Source organism: Cavia porcellus, unplaced genomic scaffold, assembly GCF_034190915.1.
Source record: "Cavia porcellus strain 051 isolate PalLab524CR breed Dunkin Hartley unplaced genomic scaffold, mCavPor4.1 scaffold_2, whole genome shotgun sequence".
NCBI classification, from domain to species: domain Eukaryota; kingdom Metazoa; phylum Chordata; class Mammalia; order Rodentia; family Caviidae; genus Cavia; species Cavia porcellus.
Window position 1 is genome coordinate 32274298 of NW_026947485.1, and position 26760 is coordinate 32301057.

General features: G+C 35.0%; 1 protein-coding gene and 1 non-coding gene across 2 annotated transcripts in view; one reads left to right on the plus strand and one right to left on the minus strand.

Moving 5' to 3' along the window:
- The window catches only part of Znrf2 (zinc and ring finger 2), a 104941-nt gene that overhangs the window by 43912 nt on the left and 34269 nt on the right, over window positions 1-26760 (plus strand). The window contains exon 2 of the mRNA XM_063240169.1: window positions 31-126. Coding sequence (XP_063096239.1) covers window positions 31-126 — 96 coding nt within the window. The remainder of the gene's footprint in view (window positions 1-30; window positions 127-26760) is intronic.
- LOC111756265 (small nucleolar RNA SNORA2/SNORA34 family) lies at window positions 7135-7268 on the minus strand. The gene has a single exon (XR_002790743.1). It is a non-coding gene; the product is annotated as a small nucleolar RNA SNORA2/SNORA34 family (small nucleolar RNA).

A 26760-nucleotide genomic window follows, 5' to 3' on the forward strand; every position in this document is an offset into this window, starting at 1 on the left:
TAAATAACCTGGGTTTCTTTTACTTTTTAGGATTTAAGTGCCCTGTATGCTCAAAATTTGTACCCTCAGATGAAATGGATTTGCATCTTGTAATGTGTTTAACAAAGCCAAGAATAACCTATAATGGTAAGTCCAACTCTTTAAAATAGTACTTAGAATTACCTTACAGTTTGTAAATTTTCATAATTTAAATGCTTCCTAATCTGTTAAGCAATCATTCTCAAACTCTGGTCTCTGCATCTTTTTAAAAAAACTTTTTATAAATTATTGAAAAGTTCAAAGAGTTTTTGTTTATTAGATTTTATCATCAATTTTTAGGAGGAATTAAAAATTTTACTTAACAATTTAAACATAATAGATGTCATATTGACACAATTTTTAAGTGAAAAATAGGGTTTCTTTGTAAGACCAAAAATATTTAACGACATTGACTTAATGGCATTGTCATATTTTTCAAACTTTTAATTATCTGGTTCAGTGACAGTGCCCCCCATCTTTTCTGCATTCAGCTTGTTGTGAGATGGCATGTCACATATGCCCTGGGAAACCCTACTCTTACAGGCATAAGATTGAAATGGAAATGGCAAATGAGGGTTGGTATGATTACAGATTTTTTTTAGCCTTGTTAAATTATAAGACTCTCAAAGACTTCCTCACTGCATTTTCCAGGAAATTCTTTGGACCATATTTTGAGAATTGCTACACTGAAATAAAATATTCTATATCAGGCCTACAAAAGTATTGTTTGTGATGACTCATTTTCAAAAGTCAGGATGCATGGTTGAAATCATAACTTTTTCTTCTGCTTAAGAGTGTATAATAATGAAAGATGAATACTTAGGCATTAAGAACAAAAGTTTATTTCATAAATACAGTAAATAGAAGGCTGATGGAGAAAAAGAAAGATGTGAAAGACCAAAATTCCATCTGAGCTATCATGTGTGTGTCTGCTGTCTCTCCACAGACAAAATACAAATTTTATTCTGTGAACTGTGAGGCTGTCTCTGCCAGTTTGATTAGGTCTAGTGCTTTGGGCTCTGCTGTTTTTCCTGACAAACATTTCTAGATATTTAAGATTACAATATTTTCACTGTACCCTTGGCACAGTTTGGAGTAAAATTGGGGGAAAAAATCAAACAGTTCTCTCCTGACAAATAAATAGAATAAAATAAAGTAAGAGTGAAAAAGTTTGTTTCTCTAAAAATTTATAATTAGGAATGGGAATTGAAAGGACATCAAGGTGTGATATATATCAATTTCTACAATGAGTGTATTTATTATACATCAAAAAATATACTAATAAAAAACAACAAAACAAAATTTAAGAGAAATTACAGATTTCTTTCTGTTAAATTTGGTTTGATATAAGTTGAGTAAAAAGTACCAGTAAATAGTGGGGCCAATTAAAAGATTGAATTAAAAAAAATCATTTGAGCATCTGTTAAATGTATTAGGTACTGTATTAGGATGTGATGGTATAATTATGAAAGATACATGATAGAGCTTATGGTCACTAATAGTCACTGATTTCTCTGAGCTAAGATTTGTTAAATAATGGTATTATATGAAAAATGTGGTAGCACTTTATTAATCAGAGACTTCTTAAGTAACAACAATGGTGGCAGGAGCATTTATTTTGGAGTCTTTTGCAAACTGATTTAGGCAGCCCCCCCCCATAGCTTTAGCAATTATTTTGAATAGTAAATGTACCCGTTTGTTGTATATTCACCTTTTTGTCTTATGAAATTAAATTGTCTATTTTCTGTAATGTAGTTGAAATTTAGTTACTTACATTCTCATTCAGGCTCAAAATTGAGGTGTTTGGGCTTGTATTCCATACTTGCTCCACTAACTTCTCACTATACTCCATAGCTATGTCTGCTGTAGGTGTCCTTAAAGTAAACAGCCCTAAATCTTAATCCTTGAAAATGAAATAATATATTCACACAGTCTTAGTATTCTATAAATTTCCTTTGTGTAGAGTAGATCTAGTGTACAGTCTTCTAGAATGCAGTTTTGATACAAAGATTTTAATTTCATGCTAGGTTTTCAAACTGTGTCTACTAGAATACTTGTTTGGTGTCTAAAAAAATAGCTTTTGAAGTTTTAAAACTAGTACTTAAGCAGTGGCCAGATACTAAGTAATGAAAAAAGGAGTTTAAATGGATTGATTTCTAAGCTTCAGAAAGGTGGCAGATTAGTTTCGTGTCTACCTCTTAGAGAACATAGGAATTCTAAAACACTCTTGTTTTAAGGGCAGAGCCCTCATGGTGCCTCATCATATTGGTGATGAATCTGTATGAAAACTTGACCTTTGCCTAAGCAAAGATGAGATGAGTAAGGTAATCTCTCAAGCTCATTTTTTTTAGTCACCTATACTTGTTTGTTTCCTAAATTCTGATTGCCAGTCAAATAAATGAAACCTCAAAATTGTGTAAATGCTCAAATAAGAAATTTGTATCTTACTAACTTACAGCTTTGGGGAGGTACGTATGGGGGATTGAACTCAAGACCTCACGTTTGCCAAGCAGGTGCTTGTGCCACTGAGCTAAATCCCCCGGCCCCTAACTTACAGCTTTTATAGCCTTTCCTTAAGTAGCTAGATCTGAAGTTTTGAAATTTACTTAGGAAGTATATATTAATTTAATTGTCTATAAATATTCACAATTAGCAAGAATAGTTGGGCTTATTTTTAGTCTGGATATATTTATAGGCAAAGTCCCCAATAGGATGAGCTACAGAAATTTGTATATAAGTTGGTGATTTAGAGTGTTAGATTCATTTTCACAGATACAGTACTTTAAATATTGATTTGATTTTCATACTAGCTCACAATTTTCTTTTCAAAGTAAATAATATGTCTGAACACCCAAATTTTAGCAAAAACCCCACCCCCCTACCTGCTAGATGATAGCTGGCTCAGCAGAGATTCTGCATAGGAGGCTGAAAGAAATCATGGCAGGAATGAATGCCAAATGCTGTGGGTAATGTATTTAGTGTTTTCTCTTGCAGGTAGTATTTTGATAGGGTGAAAAAAAATTAGAATGCCACATGATTGTTCAGGAATAAAGTATGCCTTTAAGTCAAGTCAGGGACTGCCCATTTCATGTATTTTCCCTCTTTCATGTGCTTTGTTATTTAATTTTATACCTAGTAATTCCTTGTGTAGGTTGTGAACCTAATATAAATTTTGTAAATTTAGAATTTGTCCTCATTTTCTTGTTTGCATCTTTAAAAATGTTTCAAAATAAACCAAAAGAAAAAATTAAATATTATTAGCAAATTCTTTATTTTTGTCTTACCTATTTTTCTCATTGCTGAGAAAAAATACCCTACACTCATAGTTAAGGGAGGAAAGGTTTATTTTAGGTTACAATTTGTAGAGGTTTCAGTCCAGAATCCACTGACTGCAAGGCACAGTGGAACATGCCACTGTGGCGTGGCCTGCCACTGAGAGGGACAGCCATTCATGGCACTGGAAAATAGAAAAGCAACAAGGGGAGAGAGACAAGACTCTTTCTGTCCCTTATATTCTTTGCAGACTACCCACCCGGGGGTCGGTGTAGACTCATACCCTTAATTCTAGCCAGAACTATGCCAAACCAATCTGTGGGCTGATTTACTAACCATATAACCCTTAATTCCAGCATCACATACTCTAGATTCAGCCATCTCTAAAAAAGCCCTGCGACTGCATGAGGCTTGGGGGAGACCTCTAGACACAAGCCATAACACTTTAGAATTGTTTGATTAATAGGGAATTTTATATTTAAGCAAATTTTAATTTACTTGCACTCAGTATTGTGCACATGGAGGTAGTACAATAATAGGTGTCTTAAGAGTGATATAAACTTACGTAATAAATCAAAGGAGAGTAGCTGTTTAGAATCATCAGAAGTGTACCAGTTCTTTAGAAAGCAAGATCTATTAACTGTGAAAGTAAACACACTTGATTGATAGATAGCTTGTTGTGCAGTGAAAGGAAAGGAAAGAACCCAGCTTCTGTACTGTCCATGGGAGGCTTTATCGATAGTCAAGGACTTTTGGTGTTTCAAACATTGATGCATTAGGTAGCTGGCACCTTAATTCTAGTGTGCATGTGCAGCCTTTTAATGATCTGAATTCCCCTTAGCATGAATATGTTTTCCCCTTTGTAGATATAATCTGGCTTCACAGGCATTTCAGGTTCCATTTTAAGGTATGAACTTGCTTTATGCTTTACAAACTACATTTTCTTGGTTTGAAGATTTCTCCCACACACATTGTAATCTTTCTGAATTCAGGATTTTTTCTAAAATTGGCGTGTCTTTTACACATTGAAGTTTAAAGAAATAAACAGGGTGGTTAATTCACTTGCTTAGCATGTGCAAGGCCCAAAATTGGATATATAGCACCAAAAAAACAAAGACAAAAACAAAACATTGACAGCCACCATTGAAGAGGGTTGTTATGATTGCCCGATCATATGTGAATTTTGTCTTCTGTGGAAGATTTCTGTAAATATGATTTGCTATCTCTTCATTTGTTTGGATTGGTAGTTTCTTTGGTTGAGCTTTACTTTAGACGTGTTTTTAAATGACTTCATAAGCATTCATTATAAAGCAGTAGTAAAGTTATTCTCTATGTTACAAATTGATAGTTGTTCATGGAGTATAAGATGGAAGGCGATGAAAAGTGTCAAATTCCTAATATTGTATTATAGAAATCTCAAGATAGGTAACTTTCCAAGAGTTTGATAAAATCAAAAACAAAATCCACATAGAATTCTTGTAGAAAAATACAATCTTCATTGAAGGTAAACTTGTGATAAAAAATACCGAAGGAATGAGAATCAGTGTATATAAAAGTTCTTGGGAGTTACTACTCCCAAGAACTTTAAAATGACTGTAAACATGTTTATTTTTCAAGTCATTAAAAGTTTAAAAGGATGGATAGGAAATAAGGGAAAAAATTAGACTGAAGAATGGGAAGATTTGAAAAAGATTGAAATTTAGCTTTTTAGACATGAGTCATCGGGGAAAAAACTCACTGAGAAGGTTAAGCAGCACAGATCGAACTATAAGTAGAATTAGTAGGTTATAAAATAGGTCTGAGGAATGTATAGTGTAGCAGAGATAAAGACTAATGGAAAATCTGAGAGGTATATGATATATAGCCTGAAGTAAGAACATTTATTGTATATATAAGATATGTCTGGAAAGAGATAGAATTGAAGAGGCAGTATTTTAAAGGAATCTTTTACATTTTGCTAAAAGCTAGGAATTCTCAGATTCATAGAGCACAATAAATCCATAGCTAGAAGCACTATAAATTAGGTACTGAACAAAAAGTGAAAAATGCTAAAATAACCTGAAAAAAGTATTTTATCTTGTTCTACTTATATATGTGCTGATGAAATGATGGCTCTTGTTCCATTTGTATTAGCATTTTTAAAATGCTTCTTGTTTTTTTTAGAGTAATTTGGATTTAGCAGCTTAGTTACCAAAATCATAAGCCCATTTTATTGACTTTAAATTCACTTTTACTGGGGCTGGGATTTAGCTCAGGCATAAACACCTGCCTTGCAAGCACATGGTCGTGAGTTTGATCCCCGGTACAGATTAAAAAAAAAAACAATAATTCAGTTTCACTGCCGTTCTGTAAACTGCCCCAAAACAATATAGTACCAGTTTGGGTTTAAAATATTGTAAAGTGTAGTAGTACTTTGTATAAGTACAAACTTTCTTAATTCAAATCCCAGTTCTGTCACGTAATAGCTGCATAAATTTGGTCTTGGACTCACCTATAAAAATTAGTACTTGAAATGGTACCAGTCTTCATAGAGTTACTTTGAGAATCAAACACGAAATGTGCATAGTTCTTAAGATTATTATTACTAAGAAACACTGCCTTTGACTTTGAGATCTACATCTAAGTAGATGCCTTATTAAATATACTAACATATACAGTTCTTTTTTTGAAACTCTTACAGTTAATTTCAACTGAAAACCCATATAGTTCTATAATGAAAGAGTAGGGAATGGTATGCTGTCATATAATGTGACAGTTTAAAACTGCCACTTAAGGGAAAAGTAATATTCCTGCTTTTTTTTTTTTTTTTTTTTTTTTTTCTTTTGGTCTTTTTGAGACAGGGTCTTGCTGTGCAGTTCAGGCTGGCCTTGAGCTCACTTTGTAGCCTAGGCCGGTCTCGAACTCACAACGATCCCCCTGCTTAAGCCTCCAAAGTGCTGGGATTACAGGCGTGAGCCACCACGTCCGGCTTATTCCTGCTTTTATAAGCAACATGGTGGCCTGTATATTTGAAATCTGTAGTTTCAATTTGATGAATGGTAGCACTTCTTACTGAAATTATCGCAGAAGTTAACCTTTATAAAAAATTGTCTAAATAATAAATAATCGTGTTTATGTTGAAATATATTCTTAATGGCTTGTTAGAAAACAGGATGTATAGCAAAGAAATGAAAAGAACTTAGTTCAACTTGGGCATGGTGATGTATGCCCATTATCCCATCTACTGGGGAGTCTGAGACAGGAGGATCGAAATTAAAATCCATTTTAGGAAATTTAAATCTTTTCTTTTTTCTTTTAAAGGGGGTAAAATTAAACATAGCATAACAGAATAAAATAGGACATAAGAAAGCAATGTAGAGATACAAATTTCAAAGCCAGACAACCTGAGATCTTCACTATCTTATTATATTGTCTCTTGTTTTCTTCCAAATAGTTGTCCATGTCTTCACATACAGAGAATTCATACAAAACAGCATAGTATAAAACTGATCTGAACAGAATGAGGAATGTGTTTTTAGGTCTTCAAAATCAGACAATAGGGAAGTCACTAATGGCTGTCATAGAGTCTCTTAATTCTCTTCAAAATAGCAGACCATACTTTCATGTATATTGAAGTTTAACAAAACAAAACCGGCAGAGGGGGAGAGGTTGCTTGTTTTCACCGCGTTCCAGGTCCCAGGATGGCATGGGTTCCAGTAAATGCCATGGCTCCTGTCCTGGGCTGCGGGAGCCTGCCATGTTCACAGCCACTCACCAGGTCCCAGTAAACGCCAGTGGCTCCTGCTACAATCTGCCATGCTCACAGTGGCTCACCGGAGGGTGGGTGTATGGGCAGTTGCTTTAAGCTGTTTCTTTCTAATGAATTGAGCATTTTACTGCCCAATTCTGAAATGGCCAACAGACCATAGAAATACGTCTTTAGGCTCTTGCTTAAAACCAACAGCGCCAGAAAGCTGCCGGCCTTGATTCAGGGCCAGGGAAATTTAAATCTTTTGTCAAAATAAGACTTAGAAACAAACTGGGAGTGTAGCTAGTGATAGAACTCTTGCTGTGTGGGGGGGTATGTGGGGGTGGGAATGGGGTTGTAGATTCTCACAGATCTTCAAGCTGTGAGATAGATTTCTGATTTCATTTAATGACTTAATTTGTCTGATCTCGTAGAACTTTTTATAAACTTTGCCTTTTTGGAGTTCTTTTCCTTCAATGGGTTTCATTATTTTTCCTGTCTGTCTGATTTCAATATTGTAATTTCATGAAAGCTTATTTGAGTTTAAGAAAAAAGTCAGAGACAGCAGTGCGAGGGACAAAGTAAAAGAGCATAGTGCTCTCCAAAGCAAAAAGTGTTCTTCTCTTGCATACAATTAGTATCTTAAGATGTGTTGATTTTAAAGGAATTCTAATACAAGTATTTTCATTTTTTTAAGTTCATTTATTGAAGAAAGCTAGGACTCAGCCCCACCTATAAACAGCTTTACTCTTACGCAAAATTATATATAGATATGTAGTAAAGGCATTTTACTTCTTAAAAAGATAAAGAGGAAGTAAAGGGAGGGTTATATAGGAATGGGTAGGGTATTTGGTAGTAAGGAAAAGTGATAAGAAAAAGTAAGGTGAGAAGATAGATTAGGGCTGTGTAATGAAATTCTTTAAAAATCTTTTTGGAATATGGAAGGTTAATGAGCAGTTTAGAGAATGGTACAGTTATTTATGTTGGTATAGTAAGTACCCTGCAAGGGCTAGGTGATATAATAGGAAGGGAAAGAGGAATATAAAGAATGTGGAATCTGGGTTTAGTGACTGCTGGAAATGATTTAGTGTAGGCATTAGAGTAACTAAAAATGGGGTAAAGAGATTTTGAGACTATCTAACTGCTCTAAACATTGTACCAAGGATATGATCTTTACAAAATGTGAAAATTATGAAATGTGGTTTTCATAATTTTACCAAAAGAGAGTTGTACAGATTTTGCAACGGATCATTGAGTATTTTGTTGAGCTCAAAAATGATTTTAAGAAAAGATTAAAGACATTGCTTTTTGCTGGATGTGGTGGCACACACCTTACAATCCCAGCACATAAGAGGCTAAATCAGGATTGCCATGAGTTCAGGGCAGCCTGAATTATAGAACAAGACCTTGTCGAAACAAAACAAAAAAGGATTATGAATGTTTTTCCAGTGATCATTTACTATTTGTACAAAAATTTTAAAAGTGCCTCCTCTTGGTCTGGGATGTAGCTCAGTGGCATAAGTGCCTGCCTGGCAAGCACAAGGTCCTGAGTGCAATTCCCAGTACAAAAAAAAAAAAAAAAAAAAGTGCCCGCTCTTAAAGTCACCATAGTCATGATTACACAGGTTTTGTGTCAGGAGTCGCCTTGAGACAAGTCCCGAAGTCATTCAGTCTAGTATTTGGTTACAATGGGGCCAGTGGCTCTCTGTTCTGGGAAATTGTATTTAACTTTTAACATTTTTAAATGTATTAAGGTAAAACACAAATAATAAAGAAAAATATACTAGATAATGTCATTCTTTTGTCATCTAAATTTTCATAATACATTTATGATTTACTTTAATTTTCATTTTTCGGTAGACTGATCTTGGGTTTCCAGACTTCTCGGCTTCATTCAGTACCTTTTGTTCCTTGTTGTCTCCTTGTGTTCGTTGTTCCTTGTGTCTCCTTTTATCTTAATCTGAACTCACATTCCTCTTTAATTCCTTTAATTATTTTCGGTATAAAAGATCTCTATATAACTGAAAAATCTTTTACACTGAACACCCAGCACCCAGATCTTGTTTCTAAATACCATGTCTGGTAAAAGCAAACAGTGTCCTTTGAAAAAATGACTGACTGATTCTAGTACTAGGGCAGGGAAAATCAAGATGAGCCTTGAGCGCCTTATAGTGTCTAAAAGGAAGAAGTGCTCAAAAACCCAAAGGCTGAGGTCATGTCAGAGACATTGGAGCCAAGCTGAAAGAGCTCTCGGACACTAAAGCTGAAACAGCAACAGAATTAATATGGCCGCATGGTATTGGATTATAACACAAAGTATAAAGTAAATACTGCATGTGTAGTCCCTAAAAATGAATGAATAGCACTTTCTATATAGAAAAGTTTTTTTTTTTTTAATTTTTATTTAAGGAGAAAAGAAAAGAAAGAAAAAAAAACAGTGAAGGGGTACAAGTTATACAGATTTACAGAATAAAAAAATGCGCAGTAGGAAATCACTAGTTAATGGATTACATATTGCCATCTTAGAAATAATTGTTCAAGTCACAAAATTAAAGCTTGTAGAGTGGACATTCCACCAATGATACTGCAAACAGTTCTGTTCAATGATCCAATAAAACTCTGTGATATCATTTTCTATCTTATACTTTTAAATATACATGCAGTTATATAGTTTAGAGCACTTTCTTTTCCTCTCTTTTGTACAGTGACTATTACACATTTTGGGTTTCATTGCTCCCACAGTTCTTGTTGCTTTTTTGGAAGAGAGTAAAACCAAATGTGACATAACAGAACAGAATCGGTCAAGTCAAAAGGGTGGACATAATAGATAATATAAAAACATAATACAAGGTGATCAACAATGGTTACCCTAATGCCTCCCGCTATCTCTAATAGAATTGCCTATATCATTAGTTGTAATACAATTGAACAAAACCGTAAAGAATAAAACCGACAAAACCAAAACATTGGAGACATTGTAGGTCTTCAAAAGTAGATAAAAGTCAACGAGAATGGGCGTTATAATGAATCTCATTATCTTCTCAGCTGATGCCTAAACTTTCGAACCTGATACTATCCAGCAAAACAGAATATAGGGACCTCAGTCAAAAACAAGATGGTGAGAGTAATACAGGGCTTCAAATCGAGATAATAGAAAGTCAAAGTGGGTTACTATATTATATCCTGCTATATTTTTCCCTGTAATTAAATGGGTAAAAATAAAAAAGTAAATAATGGAGTGGAGATTGAGAAAAAAAGAGGGCATAACAGCGAAACAGGGCAGATCAAAACATAACCATTTAAGCAGAATAGTGTTTCACCACCAGCTAATCCTGACCCAAAGATAGTTACCATATTGACTCCCTCCCTGAAGTCCTTGAGTACAACTTCATATACTGTAGCATTAAGTATATCAAAACAATGTAAATCCATTTAAGAGAATAACAGCATTATAGAGTATTTAGAATCAACTAACAGAAAATGAACAATGGTCTCTGTATAATCTCCTTGTCTTTAAAAGGTTTTTTCTTATACTATCGTACATAGTAAAATCCAATAAGATACAACCTGTTTAGACCATTGGAGACAGAAGAACAAAAGCTAGATGAGACTTCAAAACAAGATGGTACTAAATCAGCATTACCTATTAAGATGTCATTTTCTCCAAAAAAAGCTGTTCCTATCATCCAATCTTCTCTGTCTCATTTCTGTTGAGCTCTTTTTCTGTCAGTAGCTGTCAGTTTGTCTTCTTCGTTTTGGTCTCTGCTCTATTCGTTGTGGCCTCCCCGCCCCTATTTCTGGGTTCTTTGTATTTTTCTTTTTTTAGAATATCCTGCAATACTTTCTGTAGGGTTGGATTGGTGGTTGCAAATTCCCCCAGTTCCTCTTTATCTTGGAAGCACCTCGTTTTTCCATCAATTTCCAGGGACAGTTGTGCAGGATATCTCAATCTTGGCTGTAGATTATTATCTTTCAAAGCTTGAATTATTTCTCCCCATGCTCTTCGTGATTTGATGGTTTGTGAAGAGAAATCTGCTGTAATTTTGATGGGTCTTCCCTTGTAAGTGATCTGTTTCTTGTCTCTTACAGCTTTTAATATTCTGTTCTTGTATTGAATTTCTGGAATTTTTATTATTATATGCCTGGGTGTTTCTCTGTTAGGGTTGTAGGTAGCTGGGGTCCTGTATGCCTCATACATTTGAGTATCTTTACCTTTTGCTAAATTAGGAAAATTCTCCTGGATTATTTCTGTGAGTAGCTTTTGTAGTTCACTTGTTTGTGTCCCTACTTCTTCTTTTATGTTCTTAATCCTTAAGTTACGGCTCCTCTTATCATCTTCTTGTCTTTGTATTATTGCTGTGTGTTTCTTTGTTATTTTTAAGAAGTTTTTCATTTCATTCTCCCATGTTTCAAGTCTGCCCTCCAATTCAGATAGTCTGTCCTTAGTTTCTTTCAAGCTGTTATGCCAGTCTTGGGTATACTTCTTGATTTCTTGATAGTCCCTTTGCACCTGCTTCACATACTCAATGCTTTCTCTGTTTTCTCCATCAAGCAATTCTCCCCTCTTTTTCTGTTCTTCCACTCCACCATCTGCTTTTTCCTGGGTGGTGCTTAGCATTTCTCTAACTATTCTGCATACTTCTAGCTTCAGGTCATTGATAACTTCATTCCTGAATTGGTCTATGAGGCTCTCTAAATGGCGCTTAATGTATATTGGTACAGTGTCCACTATTGCCTGATTCTCAGGATTGGGGGTCGAGGAGCCTTTTTTGTTGCTTCCCTTCCCCATATTTTCTGTTCCTTATAAAATGTAATCTTACACAGGAGGCCCGGCTTCCCTGCCTGTCAGCTACAGCTTGATCGAATTGCGCTGGCTAGTTGTTCCAGCTCACCGCTGCGCCCCAGGGAGTTGCGGAGGAGGCAGCCTACGCGGAAGTCGGTCGCTCCTCCGGGCCACCGTCAGGCTCTGGGATCTGGGCTAGGCCAGCTTAGGGAGTCCGCGAGCAGCGTCCCTCCGGCCAGGCACCTTTCACCAATCCCGTCCGAGAGGGAAATGCGCGGCTGCAGTTGCCACCGCGCCCTGCTCTTACAGGACTGCCCGCGCCCAGAAAATCCTCCGCTGGAGTCAGACTGCGGTAGGGAGTCAGTTCCTCGCTCACCTCGCCTCCAGTCAGCCTTCCTTCCTGCCCGTCGCGTTTCCGAGACCGTTCCCAGACGCCCGTTCCCAGAGCTCGGGGGTCGCATCTCTCCTTGCTGAGCCGCTGTGGAGGTGGCCGGCCGCCGCGCGGCGGGAAATCCAAGCCGCGGTTTCCAATGGCGCGGAGTCGAGCCTCCACACCGAGATTTTTCTGTTCCTATTTTAGCGCCAGGACTGTATTCCAAGTTGGATTCTCTCAGCCCAGTTCGTTCCTGAGTCAGCAGAGCATATCTCTACTGGTTCGTATCTCCTTAGTCCGCATCATTCCTGGCCTCTGAGCCGAGCCTTTAGAGAGCGTTCAGTAGTTGCTGTTGTCTGTCCGCCATGTTCTCCAGAGTGATCGACAAGTGAGAAAAGTTTTTAACAGCTTGACCTGCATGTGTAGTGCAGGGAGGCAAATCATACATTTTGTGGAATGTTTCTTTTTAATTACAGATTTTTAATTAGTTACAAAATAATCTTTGTTTCTTTCTTGGTTTCTTGAGACAGGGTCGCCATGTAGTCCAGAAGGCTGGCCTTGAACTACTGTATAACCCAAGTTGACCTTGAACTCACAGTGATCCCTTCCAAATGCTGGGATTACATGAGTGTCCCATCCACCATGATACAACATAATTTTCTGCCACATAATTCTAATGTACAACGTGCGTGCTCTCCGATTTTTAAGTAGTCCCAGGATATACTAAAACATTCTTTGTGTTGCGTATATATATATAATTTGAACCACACAGTCCTACTGTACTATCAGTATCACAGGTAGATCTAAAAGATTTAGGGAATGAGAATGAGCATTTAGGGAACGCTACTGGAAACTCCAGAAACGGAGGTAAGTTTCTCTTTTATGGACTTTAGGGGGAAGTAACTTCAAGTAAGTTAACTGTTTTGGGGAGCTATATTATAGAATTTTTACAGTGAAGACTCTTGTTAACAAAATTTAACATTGATTTCTGGTGGTTTTTGCTTATGTATTCTGTAAGTATAATGAATATAAAGTATATTTTGTTCATTAACCAAAGGCTAACCCAGACCTTGTGTGTTTTATCCTTGTTTAAGAACATGGTTTGTCTTTGTTTGGATTCGTAGAAATTCTGTTTTCACTGTTAAACTGATTTCTAGTGTTATTGTTGAGAATGGTAATTGTTTTTGTCATACAAACTTCAAACTAATTTTTCTGCAATAAAGAGAAGCTGTTGGTTTTAGATGACTGCTTAGGTTAGCTTAATGCCATGTGCAACGAAGATAGTATTTTCAGATGCTTTTGTGCACAGATTTTTGTCTCTATCTTATATTAGTCAGATGCAGTGGACATGCCTGTCTTATTACTGTGTGTTTAATCTATTTAATGGATGCTTGATTGGAATTTTATTAAATTATCTTTATTGTGTATGTCATTTTCTTCTCTTTTAAGGAAAAAAACCATTTTATTAAATAATTTTTTCTTACTTGATAAATTATGTTGAAGATTTTCCAAATGTCCTAGTTGAGTTGATTTCTAATGTTCTGGATTTTTAACTGTTTGACATGGTTATTTTTTTTAATTGCTACTGAGGATATGCATAAAGAAAATGCACATAAATAACTTGGAAAGCTTCCATCTTTGCTATGTAATAATTTGAATAGTTCATGACATTTTATTCTTTTCCTATCAGGTATAAAGCAATTCTAGAACCTTGTACACATTAAAGATAGGTCTTTGACACTTTTAAAGAGAGTCTTTTCTTAGTGTATTCATGTCCTACTATTTATGTTTCACTAGAAAATAATTCTTTCCCTCTAAATTTCCTAATTAGTGTCTATGCATGTCGTATTTCTTACAATTATTTTAATCTTTTGACTATCTTTGATGTTTCCATCATTTTTGGGTTTTATGTTTTAGACTAGTTAAAATTCTTAATTGGTACCTTTTTTTTGTACCAGTAATTGAACTCATGACCTCACACTTCAGGCAGGTGCTGTGCTGCTGAGCTGTATCCCCGGCTTTAATTGGTATTTTTAAAGAACATATGTTAAAGTTGTAAATAAAGCTAAAATTTATTTGTAAGTGCTGAAGAAGACTAATCAATTTATTTCCTTTCAGTCTTTAGTTTTAATAATATAAATTTAAGGATAAAACTTGTAAAAAATTTTTGAATTTCCCTAACTGTCCAGGCTGAACGCAGACTTAACAGTCTTCCTGCCTTAACTTCTCAGAATACTGGAATTGTAAGTGTGCACCATCACACCTGGCAAATGTTTTTCCTATAATTGCTTTAATTTACCTCAGGTTTTAAATACATCTTTTTGGCTGTTGATTTCTAGATAATTTCATCCTTAACTCAGTGATTGAGGGAAAATATTTCATAATTTCCAAGTCTTGATTTTTAATGGGAAAGGAAATATTTAATGGGAAGTAATTTTCCTGATAACAGTAGAGAAACCCACTTTTCTGAAGGTTTTTAATGTTGTCTTTGAGGTAAGCACCTCATTGATTCCCATAAATTGTGAACGTAAGCGAAATATGTTTTCTATAGAGTGAAAGATCTATTGTGTTTTTTTTATATGTAAATGTAGTTTGGCTGTATAATTAGGTATTCTGTATCTTCTTTTGCATATGAACAGATGTTGAGTTCACATAGTCTGACAAATTTAAGAGGAAACTTGTTAAACCACACTGTGTCTATGGTTTTGCTAATTTTTCTTATAAAGTCTTCTTTTGGTGATATTTGTCCTAAAGCAGTTTTTTTTTCTGGCTGTGTGTGTGTGTGTGTGTGTGTGTGTGTGTGTGTGTGTGTGTGTATTTTTGTGCCGGGGATTGAACTCATGACATGTTTGCCAAGCAGACACTTACACCACTGAGCTAAACCGCCAGCTGGCTTTATATATCTTATAGTTATGTTATTATCACAAATATGTGTGACTTTGTTTTTTTGGATTGATTTTTTTTGACTTGGGAATTGAACTCACGGCCTCACACTTGCCTGGCAGGCACATATGCTGCTGAGCTAAACTCCCGGCCTGGCTTGAATTTTTTAATGCTACTTTCTTGTGTGACCCATGTAAGACTTTTAACTTTATAATCTCTTTTATTGTCATCATCATTATCATCACCACCACTACTTACTTTGTGTGTGTGTTGCTGGTGGTAGTACCAGAAATCAAATATCTGACCTTGTTTACGCATGCTAGACAAGTGCTATATCACTGAGCTGCACCCTTAGCTCTCTAAATACTACTTTGACTTACGATTGTTAAAACTGTGATGGGTCTTTTTATGCCAGCTTGAAAGCTAACAAGTTAACCTGCCCTAATTGCATAGATTCCAGCAGAAGGCATGAAACTCCTGAGTCAGAATCTAAGACCTGTAATACTTGTAACAGTAACAATAACAAGCATAGCTTCTTATTTCCAGTAGCATCTGTTTCTACATGCTATGAAGAGGGCCAGATAACATCTGTACACTCAGCGACTTGCATTACAGAAAAGGAATCCTGAGCTTAGGGAACATGAATCTTTTTATCTTGAGAAGTAGAAGGTCTGCTCTTTGCTCTGGTGTGGAAACTGTCTCTGCTTTCCAAGGCTATTTATTATACTGTCTTCAAAGAGCCTTGAAAAGTTACTCGAACTGTCCAGAAACAAGAGAAACGCATGACAGTTGTTTCCCAAGAAACAATTCCTCTTATTTGCCATGGCTTGTCATCATTGCTTCTTTCTGTTCTCTTTAACTCTAATTTTAGTTTTGTTTTTCAATAAGTAATACTGTGTGTTTCCATTGTTCCAAAGAGATCCAGAGAAATCCGTGTCTCCCTCTCACCTTAGTTCCTCAGTTATCCTTTACAGTGATAGTCAATACTACCAGATTATTGTGAGCCTTCAGAGATTTTTAATACATGTGCAAACATTCGTACATATATTCTTCTTAAATATTTTCTATACCGCTATCCTGCTGTGTGTAATTTGTTATATCCTGGCCACTACCCCAAATGATCTTCATTGTTCTTCCTTATAGTTACCTTTTTTTCATAGGCAGGTATACCGCATTTTCTTACAGATGGACTTTTACATTATTCTTGATATTTTGAAGGTATGTAAGTATGTGGGGTTATTCCTTATAGTCTTACTTTGTCGTGGATGTTTATATTTTCCATAATTATCATATATTTTTGTAGATATTTGGGTCTCTATATGGACATCTTTTTCTCTTGTATTGATTTAATTGCTTAGTCCTGTTCCAGTGTTATTCTGTTCTTGCCAAGTTAGTTTTGTACTTCATCCTAATATTCAGGCATTCTACTCTTCCTTCAGTTTTCTTTTTTCTGAATATTTGTGTCATTTTTGCTTGATACTTCCTTTGCAAAATTAGAATTAACTAATTTTGAAGTAAAAATCTCTTCTAATATATTTATTGCCTTTGTTGTGTGGACTTTACTCATTTCCAGAGTTAGTAAAAGGCCATCATCTTTTTCTTCTAATTCTTTCAGCAAAATTGCTTCTTTTCTTTTTCTGTTTTTTTTTTTTTTTTTTTTTTTTTTGGTAATGGGGATTGAACTTATGACCTTGTGCATACCAAACAGGCACTTGAGCCAATGAGCTAAACCCCCAGTTTCATGCAACTGCAATACAGTTAAATTATTTTATAATATTTGCTCTGAATTTTTTGATTTCAACAATGTTTTTAATTTACATGCATTAAATTACATGATATGTTGTAAATTTCAGTGTGTTTTGATGAAGCGTAGTGTCACATACTCATAATGTAGCATGCAAAATAGAATCACCACTCTAAAATATTCTCATATTTTGCTCTTTTTCAATCCTAGAATGTACCCCTGACAGCGATACAGTTTTTAGTGTCTCTGTTGACTTCTTTCATTTTGTTACATCCATATCATTTTGCACTTAATATTGGTTCATTTGTTTTTATCTCAAATAACATTCCTTTGTATCCCATAGTTTTGTTCATACCTTCACTTATGAAGGGAAATCTTGGTTGATCGCTTCCAGTAGTTTTTGACTATTACAAACAAAGCTGTTATAAATTCATAAATGTAGGTTTTTGTGTAAGCTCATTTTAAAAATCAGTAGGTAAATGTGTAGCAACATAGTGCTAAAACAATGGTAAGGTTTCTTGGTTTTTTTAAAATTAAGATCATAGCTATTGATCATGATTGGGAAACTGACTTGATATTAGGCATTTCTATGTAAGAATATGATTTTCGTGCCCCATTTAGTTTCACTTTCTCCCCTGAATAAGGTTTTAAGGTTTATCAAGAACACTATATATGTCTGTCTTAATTTATTCCTAGGTATCATAACACATTATTATTTGTGTAAGTAATGGCCTTTGACTTATTAATAATAATGTGACTAATTTCTTAACTTTTTCAGTAATAGTTTTTCATAATCTGGTTTTCCAAGCATATAATCATGTCATCTGCAAATAGAGATTATTTTATTTCTTACTTACAAATGTTTATACCTTGAAATTCTTTTATTAATTTGATTGTTTGGGCTAGTGTGTCCAGAATAATGTTACATGAAGATAATAGTTGACGTTCTTAATGGGTTTTTTAAATTTCATTGGGAGTGCTTCTACTGTTTCATTCTTTTTTTTTTTTGTCTTTTTCCTTTTTATCGGTACCGGGGATCAAACTCACGACTGCCTGTTTGCAAAGCAGGCGCTTATGCCCTTGAGCTAAATCCCCAGCCCCTACTGTTTCTTTCTTAACATAGTGCTAGAAATCTATTGGCTGATAAAATTATCTTTTTTGAATCATATTCAGTGTTATGCTTATTTCAGAAAAATAATTTAGAAGGTTTTATTTCTGTGTTCTGGAAATACAATTATTTAAATAGGATTTCAATCATATACTTTAAAAGTGTTACTACAGTTCCTTGCAGCAGTATCTAGGCCTCATATTTTATTGAAAGATCCCTCTTTAACGACTGTTTATTTTACTTTATTTTTGCTCTGTGTTTGTTTTACTTTGTAAATTAAACAAATCTTTGACTCTTTATAGAAAACTGTCTACTTCATTACCTCATAGAACACAGGAAAGTCATTGCTAGTGGATATTTATTTCTATCATAATGTGATTACTTCCTGAACTTGTCCTTTTTTTGTCCTACTGGGAACTTGAAACTGCTCAGCCACTGAACAACACCCCTAGTCCTTTTAATTTGGAACCAGGTCTTTCTAAGTTGCCTGGGCAGGATTTGAATTTTCAATCTTCCTGTCTTACCCCTGAGAGTGCTAGGATACAGGATCCTGGCTCCCAATTTATTCTTAGTTTACATATTTGTGTTTGTACCTCCCTATCCTTTTTATTTTTAGCTAACAGTTGCTTTCTTTTGCCTTCCTGGGGGCAATTTGCATTTTCTAAGTTTAATGTTTTGGGGGTATTAGTTATTTTCTTTCATCTTTATTTTTCAGCATAAGTATGTAAAGCTAAGAACTTTTCTATGAAGATGTTTTAACTCTGTTCAATAGTTTCTGATAAGTAACTTTTAAAAAAGATTATCATCACTTTATTTTTAAACTCATTATGCAGAATTGAACTCAGGGGCTCTATACCATTGAGCTATACTCCCTAGCTCTGGAATATTTTCTCTAACACAAAAGTTATTTGATAATATCTTTTAATATGCAAATGTTAAGAAACTACACCGGCATTGGTGAACCTATTGCATGTGCATTCCTCAGCAGACTGTATCATTGAAAGCTCTAAAAGGATCACTGCCATACACCCTGGTTTTGCCATTTATGTTTTAGTTCTAATGCATTTTCATCAGAAAATGTCTGTATTATTTCTATATTTTATAAATTTACCATGATTTTCCTAATACATGACCATTTTTGACAGATATTCAGTACTCGTGATCAATTTAAATGTTCTTTAATATCCATTTATGGTGCACTTGGTCTCTCTAAGATTTGAGTTAAAGTCTAGAACCCCTAATGTTTGTATTTTTTTGTCTAGTGCATCGACTATTTTTGCTTTATGGATTTGATGCTGTTACTGGATAGAAAGATTTACAGTTTTTGTAACTTAAATATAAATTGTATTTTTCAGTATTATGAAAGCTCCTGACTGTTTTAATAGCTTTTCCTTGAGTTCAACCTTCCTTGATAATAAGACTGAAATTCATTCATTCCTTTAGTTTTTATTTGCCTGATATATTGTTTTTTAATTTTTTTTAGTTTGTGTTTTTTACTAGTACATGCTTGTAGTAAATAATGATTATATTTCTTTTGGGGAGTTGGTACATGTACATAATCTTTCCCCATTGTCAGTTTTTTTTTCATTGCACACCCCTTGCCTCCTTCTCTTTCTCATCATCTCTTGATCCTCTTCCCATTTGAAAACCTTCTATATCCTTCCACCCTATTAGCTATCACTAATTTTACTCTATGTTTTAGGCTTCATATGTAAGAGAAGCCGCAATATTTAAGTTTTTGGGTCTGATTTATCTCAGTTACCATTACAGTCTCAGGGTGCATCCATCTTACAAATATTTTGAGTTTTTTATGGCACAGTAGTATTCCATTGTCTATAAATACCACATTTTCTTTACCCATGCATCTGTTGGTGCACATAAGCTTCCAAGATTTTCTATTGAGAATTGTGTTGCTGTAAACATGGGTGTGTATGTATCACTGTGATATGTCTTTTTAACTCTTTCAGGAAGATATGCAGAAGGAGAATAACTGGGTCAAGAGGAATTTCTAGTTTTAATTTTTTGAGGAATTTCCATACTGACTTGAATAGTAGTTGTACTAATTTACATTTTCACCAACAATGAAACAGGGTTCCTTTTCTCTAACACTTTATCACCATTTGTTGTTATTTGATGTCTTGATGACAGTTATTTTTTGTGGACTAAGATGAAATCTTAATGTTTTAATTTGCATTTCTGTAATGGGCCAACACATTGAACATTTTTTAAAAATATTCATTGACCATTTGTACTTCTTCAAAGATCAGTCTATTCATTTCAGTTGCCCAATTTTTGACTGAGCCTTTTACTTTGTTAGAAGAGTCTAGTTATAATGCGTTATGTATATAGTTTAGCTGTTAGTCTCCAGTCCAAAGAATAGCTGACAAAATTTTCTTGTTTTGTAAGTTTACTTTTTATTATGTTGATTGTTTCTTTTGCTGTACAGACACTTTTTAATTTGACGTGGTAATATTTGTCGAGTCTCGGCATTATTTCCTGTGTAATTGGGATTCTTTTCACTTTTTTTGTTTTTGGTACTGGGAATCTATCTCAACCTCTTGCTTGCCAGGCAGCCAGTGTGCCACTGAGCTATATCTTTGGCCCCTGGGGTTCTTTTTAGAAGTCCTTGTCTGTGCCCATGAGTTCAATAGTTTTACCTGTTTTATCTTTTTTTTTTTTTTTTTTTTTTTGTGGTACTGCGAATTGAACTCACAACCTCACAACCTCGCGCTTGCCAAGCAGGCACTTACGCTGCTGAGCTAAATCCCTGGCCAACTTATTTTATCTTTAACATTAAGTTCTTGATTCATTTTGATTTCAGTTTAGGAGATAGTGAGAGATCTTTTGCTTATGGATTGCTAATTTTCCCAACAGTATTTAAAGAGGTGGTTATAGTTTCTTCATATGTTTTTGGGCCCTCTTACCAAAGATCAAGTAGTTGAATGTGCTTGGGTTTGTTTCTGCATTGTTTTGTTTCATTGATCCTCATGTCTGGTTTTATAACTGTAACCTTGTATTCTGCTTTTGCTATTCTGGGTCTCTTATGGTCCCATATAAATTTTAGGATTATTTTCTCCAGTTATATAAGAATGCTATTGGTATTTTGATTGAGTTTAATTAAATCTGTATATCAATTTTGGAAGTATGGCCATTTTGATAGTATTGGATCTGCCTATAGAAGTGTTGTCATGCAAGCCACAATGGGCTGTTGGTGTCATTGAAAGATATAAAAGGTTCACTATCATTGCCTTAGAGAAACAGTATCTTTTTATAGAGATCCCTTTCCTGTCCTTGTCTTGGTCTGAGAAGTTTATATTTGTAATTCCATGCAAAGATTATTGGAATTCTAGCAAGTTAATTCTAGTCTACTACTTCCAATGCAGCCCATGGTGAGAATAAAGACACTTAGACATATTTATACTTATAGGGGGCCAAGAGGTCCAACATCTGTCCAGGATGAAGGTTCATTGGAACATAGACCTCAACCCAGGGCCTAACCAGATTTTATTAATTTGTGAAGAACGTAGTGGCTTGAAGATGAGTGACTGTGAGAATGGTGGGGAACATGTGAGTACTGTGAGGTAGGCTATTTAGGAGACCTGAAAGCACCTGTGCAATATGCAGAGAAGAGGAGATGCAGAAAGACCAATCTCCATAACACTGGTGAGGTAGCATTTAATGTTTGTTTAGGTGGTGGTGCTTCAGCTCTGGTGTGCACATTTTCTACCCTTGAAAGTCATAGCCTCTTATCTTGAGGCTCCAACAAGTTGACAGCCCTGGAGCAGTGGCTCTGCATCCTGCCTGGCTCAGCCATGTTTTGATAGGAGTCACGGAGTGGGGGAAACCGCACCTGTTTCCTAGCTTTAAAGATTATGCATCAGCACCTTAGCTAGCCCTGTTTACATTGCTTAGAGCCAATTGAAGAGAAAAGGAAATGGCTTACTTAGCCAGCTCTGTACATTTTAGTACATGGAAATAAGGCCAAGTTTAGTCAAAATGGAGATAATGACTTCTTGTTCAAGGAGAATTGTCCAGGTGGTTCTCAACATCTTTCTGTTTTCTGATGTCCTCTTCAATTTTCTTTTTCCTTTCATTTCCATAATAAATTCCTAAGTATTTAAATTTCCTTGGTGCTGTTGTGAATATTTGTTTCCTAATTTCATTTTCAGTGGGTTATTATTAGTGTACAGGAATGCTACTGATTTCTTTGTGTTGATTTTATATCCTGCTGCATTATTGAATTTATTATTTCAAAGAGTCTTCAGTGAATGTTTTTTGTTTACTAAGTAGAGGATTAAGTCATATGCAAATAATGTGACTTTTTTTCCTATAGATATCCCTTTTATTTCTCTTTCTTGCCTAACTGCTCTTCCTGATCTTTCAAATACTGTATTGAACAGGAGTGGTGTTAGTGAACAACCTTGCCTTGTTCTTGATTTTAGAGGGAAGGTGTTCAGTTTTTACTTATAATAAGTGTTGGTCAGTTGGTTTGTCATTTAAGGCTTTCATTGGATTGAGATGAGGTCCTTCTATACTTTTTTCTCAGGGTTTTTATCATGAGTGGATACTGGATTTTGTCAAGCATTTTCTGTCTGTTGAGATGATCGTGTGATTTTTGTCCTGTTTATATGATATATTACATTTATTGATTTGATGTGTTGAACCATCCTTGAATCCCTGGTGTAAAGCCTAGGTGGTCATGATGTATGATCTTTTTGATGATTTGTTGCATGTTTTTTTTTTTTTTTGCCAGTATCTTGATGAGGATTTTTACATCTGTATTCATTAAAGAGATTGGCCCCTAATTTTCCCTTGGTTGGATCTTTGTCTGCTTTTGGAATCAGAGTAATGCTAGTTTCTAGAAATGCTGTTGAGGGAATACTTCCCTTTGAGTTTCATTAAAGAGTTTTAGGAGTATTGGTATTAGATCTTCCCTAACAGTCTTACAGAATTCAGCAGTCCATCTGGACATGGTATTTTCTTAGTTGATAGGTTTTTTAAATTACTACTTCAGTTATATTGACTGTAATTGAACTATTCAGGGTTTTGTATCTTCTTGTTTAAATTTTTGATAATTCTTTGTAACTAGGACATGTTTGTGATGTAGTTGCTACTAATCTTCTGGGTTTTGGTAGTATCTGTTGTGATTTCACCTAGTTCTTTTCTTTTTTTTCTTTTTTTTTTTTTTTGAGACAGGGTCTTGCTATGTAGTACAAGATGACCTGGAACTCTCAGAGATCCTCCTGCCTCAGTCAGCCTCCTAATGGGTGTTGGGATTATAGGAGTTTGCCATCATGCCTAGCTACCTTTCTCATTGCTTATTACATTTATTTATCTTTTATTCCCTTTTTTGGTAAGACCTGTGTGTTGATTCTTTCAGAGAAACAGCTTTTCATTGCAGTTCATTGGTTCATTAATTCTTTGTATTGTTTCTGTAATCTCAATTTTATTGATTTCTGCTCTGACCTTTATAATTTCTCAGCTTGTACTTTAAATTTGGATTTTTCTTGTTTGTTTAGGACCTTGGTGCTCAGTCTCATTTTCTGATGTGAGCATTCATAGCTATAAAGTTCTGCTGGGGATTTGTCTCAGTGGTATAAGCACCTGCCTGACAGGCATAAGGTGTAGTGAGTTTGGTCCCTGGTTTTAAAAAAAAGGAGCAACAGCAGCAGAGTGATTTCCCATATCACTGTTCTGTATTTGATAGTGACCCTTCTTGGGATCGTGCCTATAAAGTTCCATTTTTAGGACTCCTTTCATTGTGTCCGGAAGGTTCTAGTATGTTGTAGTGCCATTATCCTTTAATTCTAGGAACTATCTTCTTTCTTGCCTGATTTTTGTGTGTGAACCACTGATATTTAAGAGTGTATTCTTTAATTTTCATGTGTTTGCATAATTTCTGTTGTTTCTTTGTTAATGATTTCTAGTTTTATGGCACCATGATCAGATAATATGCATGAGACAATTTCAGTTTATTTGCATTTACTCATTCATGCTTTATTGGCTAGTATAAGGTCTGTTTTGGAGAAAGTTACATGTGTTACTGAGAAGAATGTATTGTGTTGTTTTGGGTGGAACATTTCTGTAGATGGCTATTAAGCCCATTTGTTCCAAGGTTTGGTTCAACTCTTAATACTTTTTTGTTGATTTTTTTTTTTGACCAATTATCTAATTATGACAGCAGGATGTTGTGGTACCCCACTATAATCAACCTACTTGTTGTGTTCACAATATTACACTTTTTGGTATTGCTCTTTTCGTTGTCTCTTTCTAGGATATCCTTGAGAATTTTTCAGAGTGCTGCTTTGGTCGTCATTAGTTTCTTTAAATGTTCATAATTATGAGGTATCTTACTTCCCATCAATCTTGAACAGTGATTTTGCAGGATATATCAGCCAGGATTGGACATTATTTTCTTTAAGGGCTTGAAACAATTCATTTAAAGTCTTTGTTTTTCGAGATTTGTGTTGAGATGTCTGCTGTACCTTTATAAGTAATTCAATACTTTTTCCTAAAATCTTTAAAGATTCTATTCTTGTGTTGAACTTCTGGAATTTTGAGTACAATGTATAGTGGAGAGGTTATTTTCTGATCTTTGTTACTTCAGAGTCTATATGTGTCACTTATCTGGATATTAAATTCTGTTCTCATATTTGAGAAGTTCTCTGCCATTATTTAACAGGGTTTTTGTTGTTAGCTATGTGTACTATCTTCTGATGTTTCACTAATTTCAATTAATTTTACATTGGTGTTTTCTGCTCTTCTAGCAGCTATTGGATCTATTTTTTTTTGTTTTTTAAGGTCTCTGTAATGATCAATGACTACAACTCAATCTTCTATTTCTTACCTTCTGCCTTCACGTTAGTTGCTTCTGCTGCCTATGCTTTCAATAGAATTCTTAATGTGTTGAATTTCTGTTTGGTACCTTTGTGTGGTCCTGGTTGTTTTCCAGAGTGAACATTCATGTTTTGTGTAATTTTGTTTAATTCAGCTAGATTTCTACTGGTGTCTTCTGTAAACTCATAGGTTATCACTTTATGTTAATTATCTGTTTAGTTATATCTTCTTTAAGGTTGTTAAATATTTTATTGATCTGTGTTGTTTCGTTTTGTTTTTCTTAACTCTGTTACCCTTCTGAGTGATTTGGTTGTGTGGTTTTTTATTTCTTCTACTTCCCTGTCCCATGTATTATTTGCTTTGAGGGAGTTAGAAGTTTTGGAAGTCTTTTTGTGCTGAGACCTGCTAGCTGATGGATAGTGGAAGACTTTCTACTTGTATGGAGATCTCTTTGGTGTCTGTTTTTCAGTGATGTACTCTGGTGTGGGTGACACCTAATGTAAGGCCCTTTTCCTCTTTTTGAGAAACTGTTCCTTTCTTTCATTTGGGAGTGGAGTTTGCAGCATTTTTGACCCTGTAGCTAGTTCTTCAGGAATGAGTTCTGCAGTAAGTATTGTTAATGATACAAAGGCAATCTAGATATTGCCATACAGGATAAACTAATTAATAACAATAACTCTGTCAGTTTGGCTATAGTAAAGTATTGAAGAGCAGCAATGATAATGACACACCCAAAAAACCAATAATGTAACACATTAACACATTCATGACAGGGCTATAAGTTGTATGTCTCACAGTCAGGTGGTTCTGATTTGAATATGTTACATTCCCGCCTGGGTGAACCACTGGTGGTACATGCACTGTTGTCCCATCAAGCCTCATGGGATAGTCCAATCAGGTGGTATAGGCCACCAACTGGGACAGTCGGGACAGTTATACATGTACCCAGTGGTTCAAGCTGAGCGGGACATGTTAACCATAGGAAAAAGATCATAATTATAGTATAAACAATTTGACAAATCAAATATTGACCTACAGTAAACGTCTAATAAATGAACAACTTTATCTCCATTAATAACACAGCAGTATTCAACAGTAGCAGAATAAAGATCCATAAAGCTTGTTCCATAAAACATATTCACCACAGGGTCATAATTCATGTCTTGTTGCCAAGTGGCTTTGATTTTTATTAACTGTCCTGTTAGGTGGGTTAGACCACTGGTGGTACATTTGTAACCATGCCACTAGGGAGCTTGTACCGCTTTTCAGGATATCTTTAATTACAATAATGCAAAGAAAGGAATTGATTGAGCAGACCAAATGTCATCATATTACACTTTCTTAAGGAAAACATTAAAATAGTATTAAAAATTTGTAATACAGCTAATTTGTGGTACAGCAGTTATAAATGCATGAGGTACGTTGTAAAATTTTTGATAAGTACAGTGATACCTTGGTTCAATGAACTTAATTTATTTTGTAGTTTTCGAAAAGATGGCCTTATGTGTGTTTGTGTGGGAAGGATGGCCAGTCGTGTTTGTTACGTGTTTGTCACTTGATACAGAATTGGCAAACAAAAGCAAAATTTTGCCAAATGCTTCTGTTTGTGAACAAGATTATTAGCAAACAAAAGTGTTTGTGAACCAACGTAACACTATGATTACTGATAAACTATTCTGAATATACATTTTTTAATTTAATAAAATAAATTTGTGGATTATTACAATACTTTTTAATTGGGCTGAATAGTAGAAATATTTATATTTGGGCAGTAATTATTCAGATTCAAGCAACTAACTAGATTCAGTCCATTTACAGACTATTGATTTTATTAGTAAGCAAACTGATAAAAGTAATTAGATCTTCATGTACCCACTGTGATTCAAGCCAACAGGAACATATTATTGGTTGTATAGTAAAGATAGAGGGGGTGGAAACCAGAGAATGAGGAAAATAAAATTTGAAAAATTAATTGAAGGAAGATGGGAAGGAGAACACCAAAGTGAGATGGGGA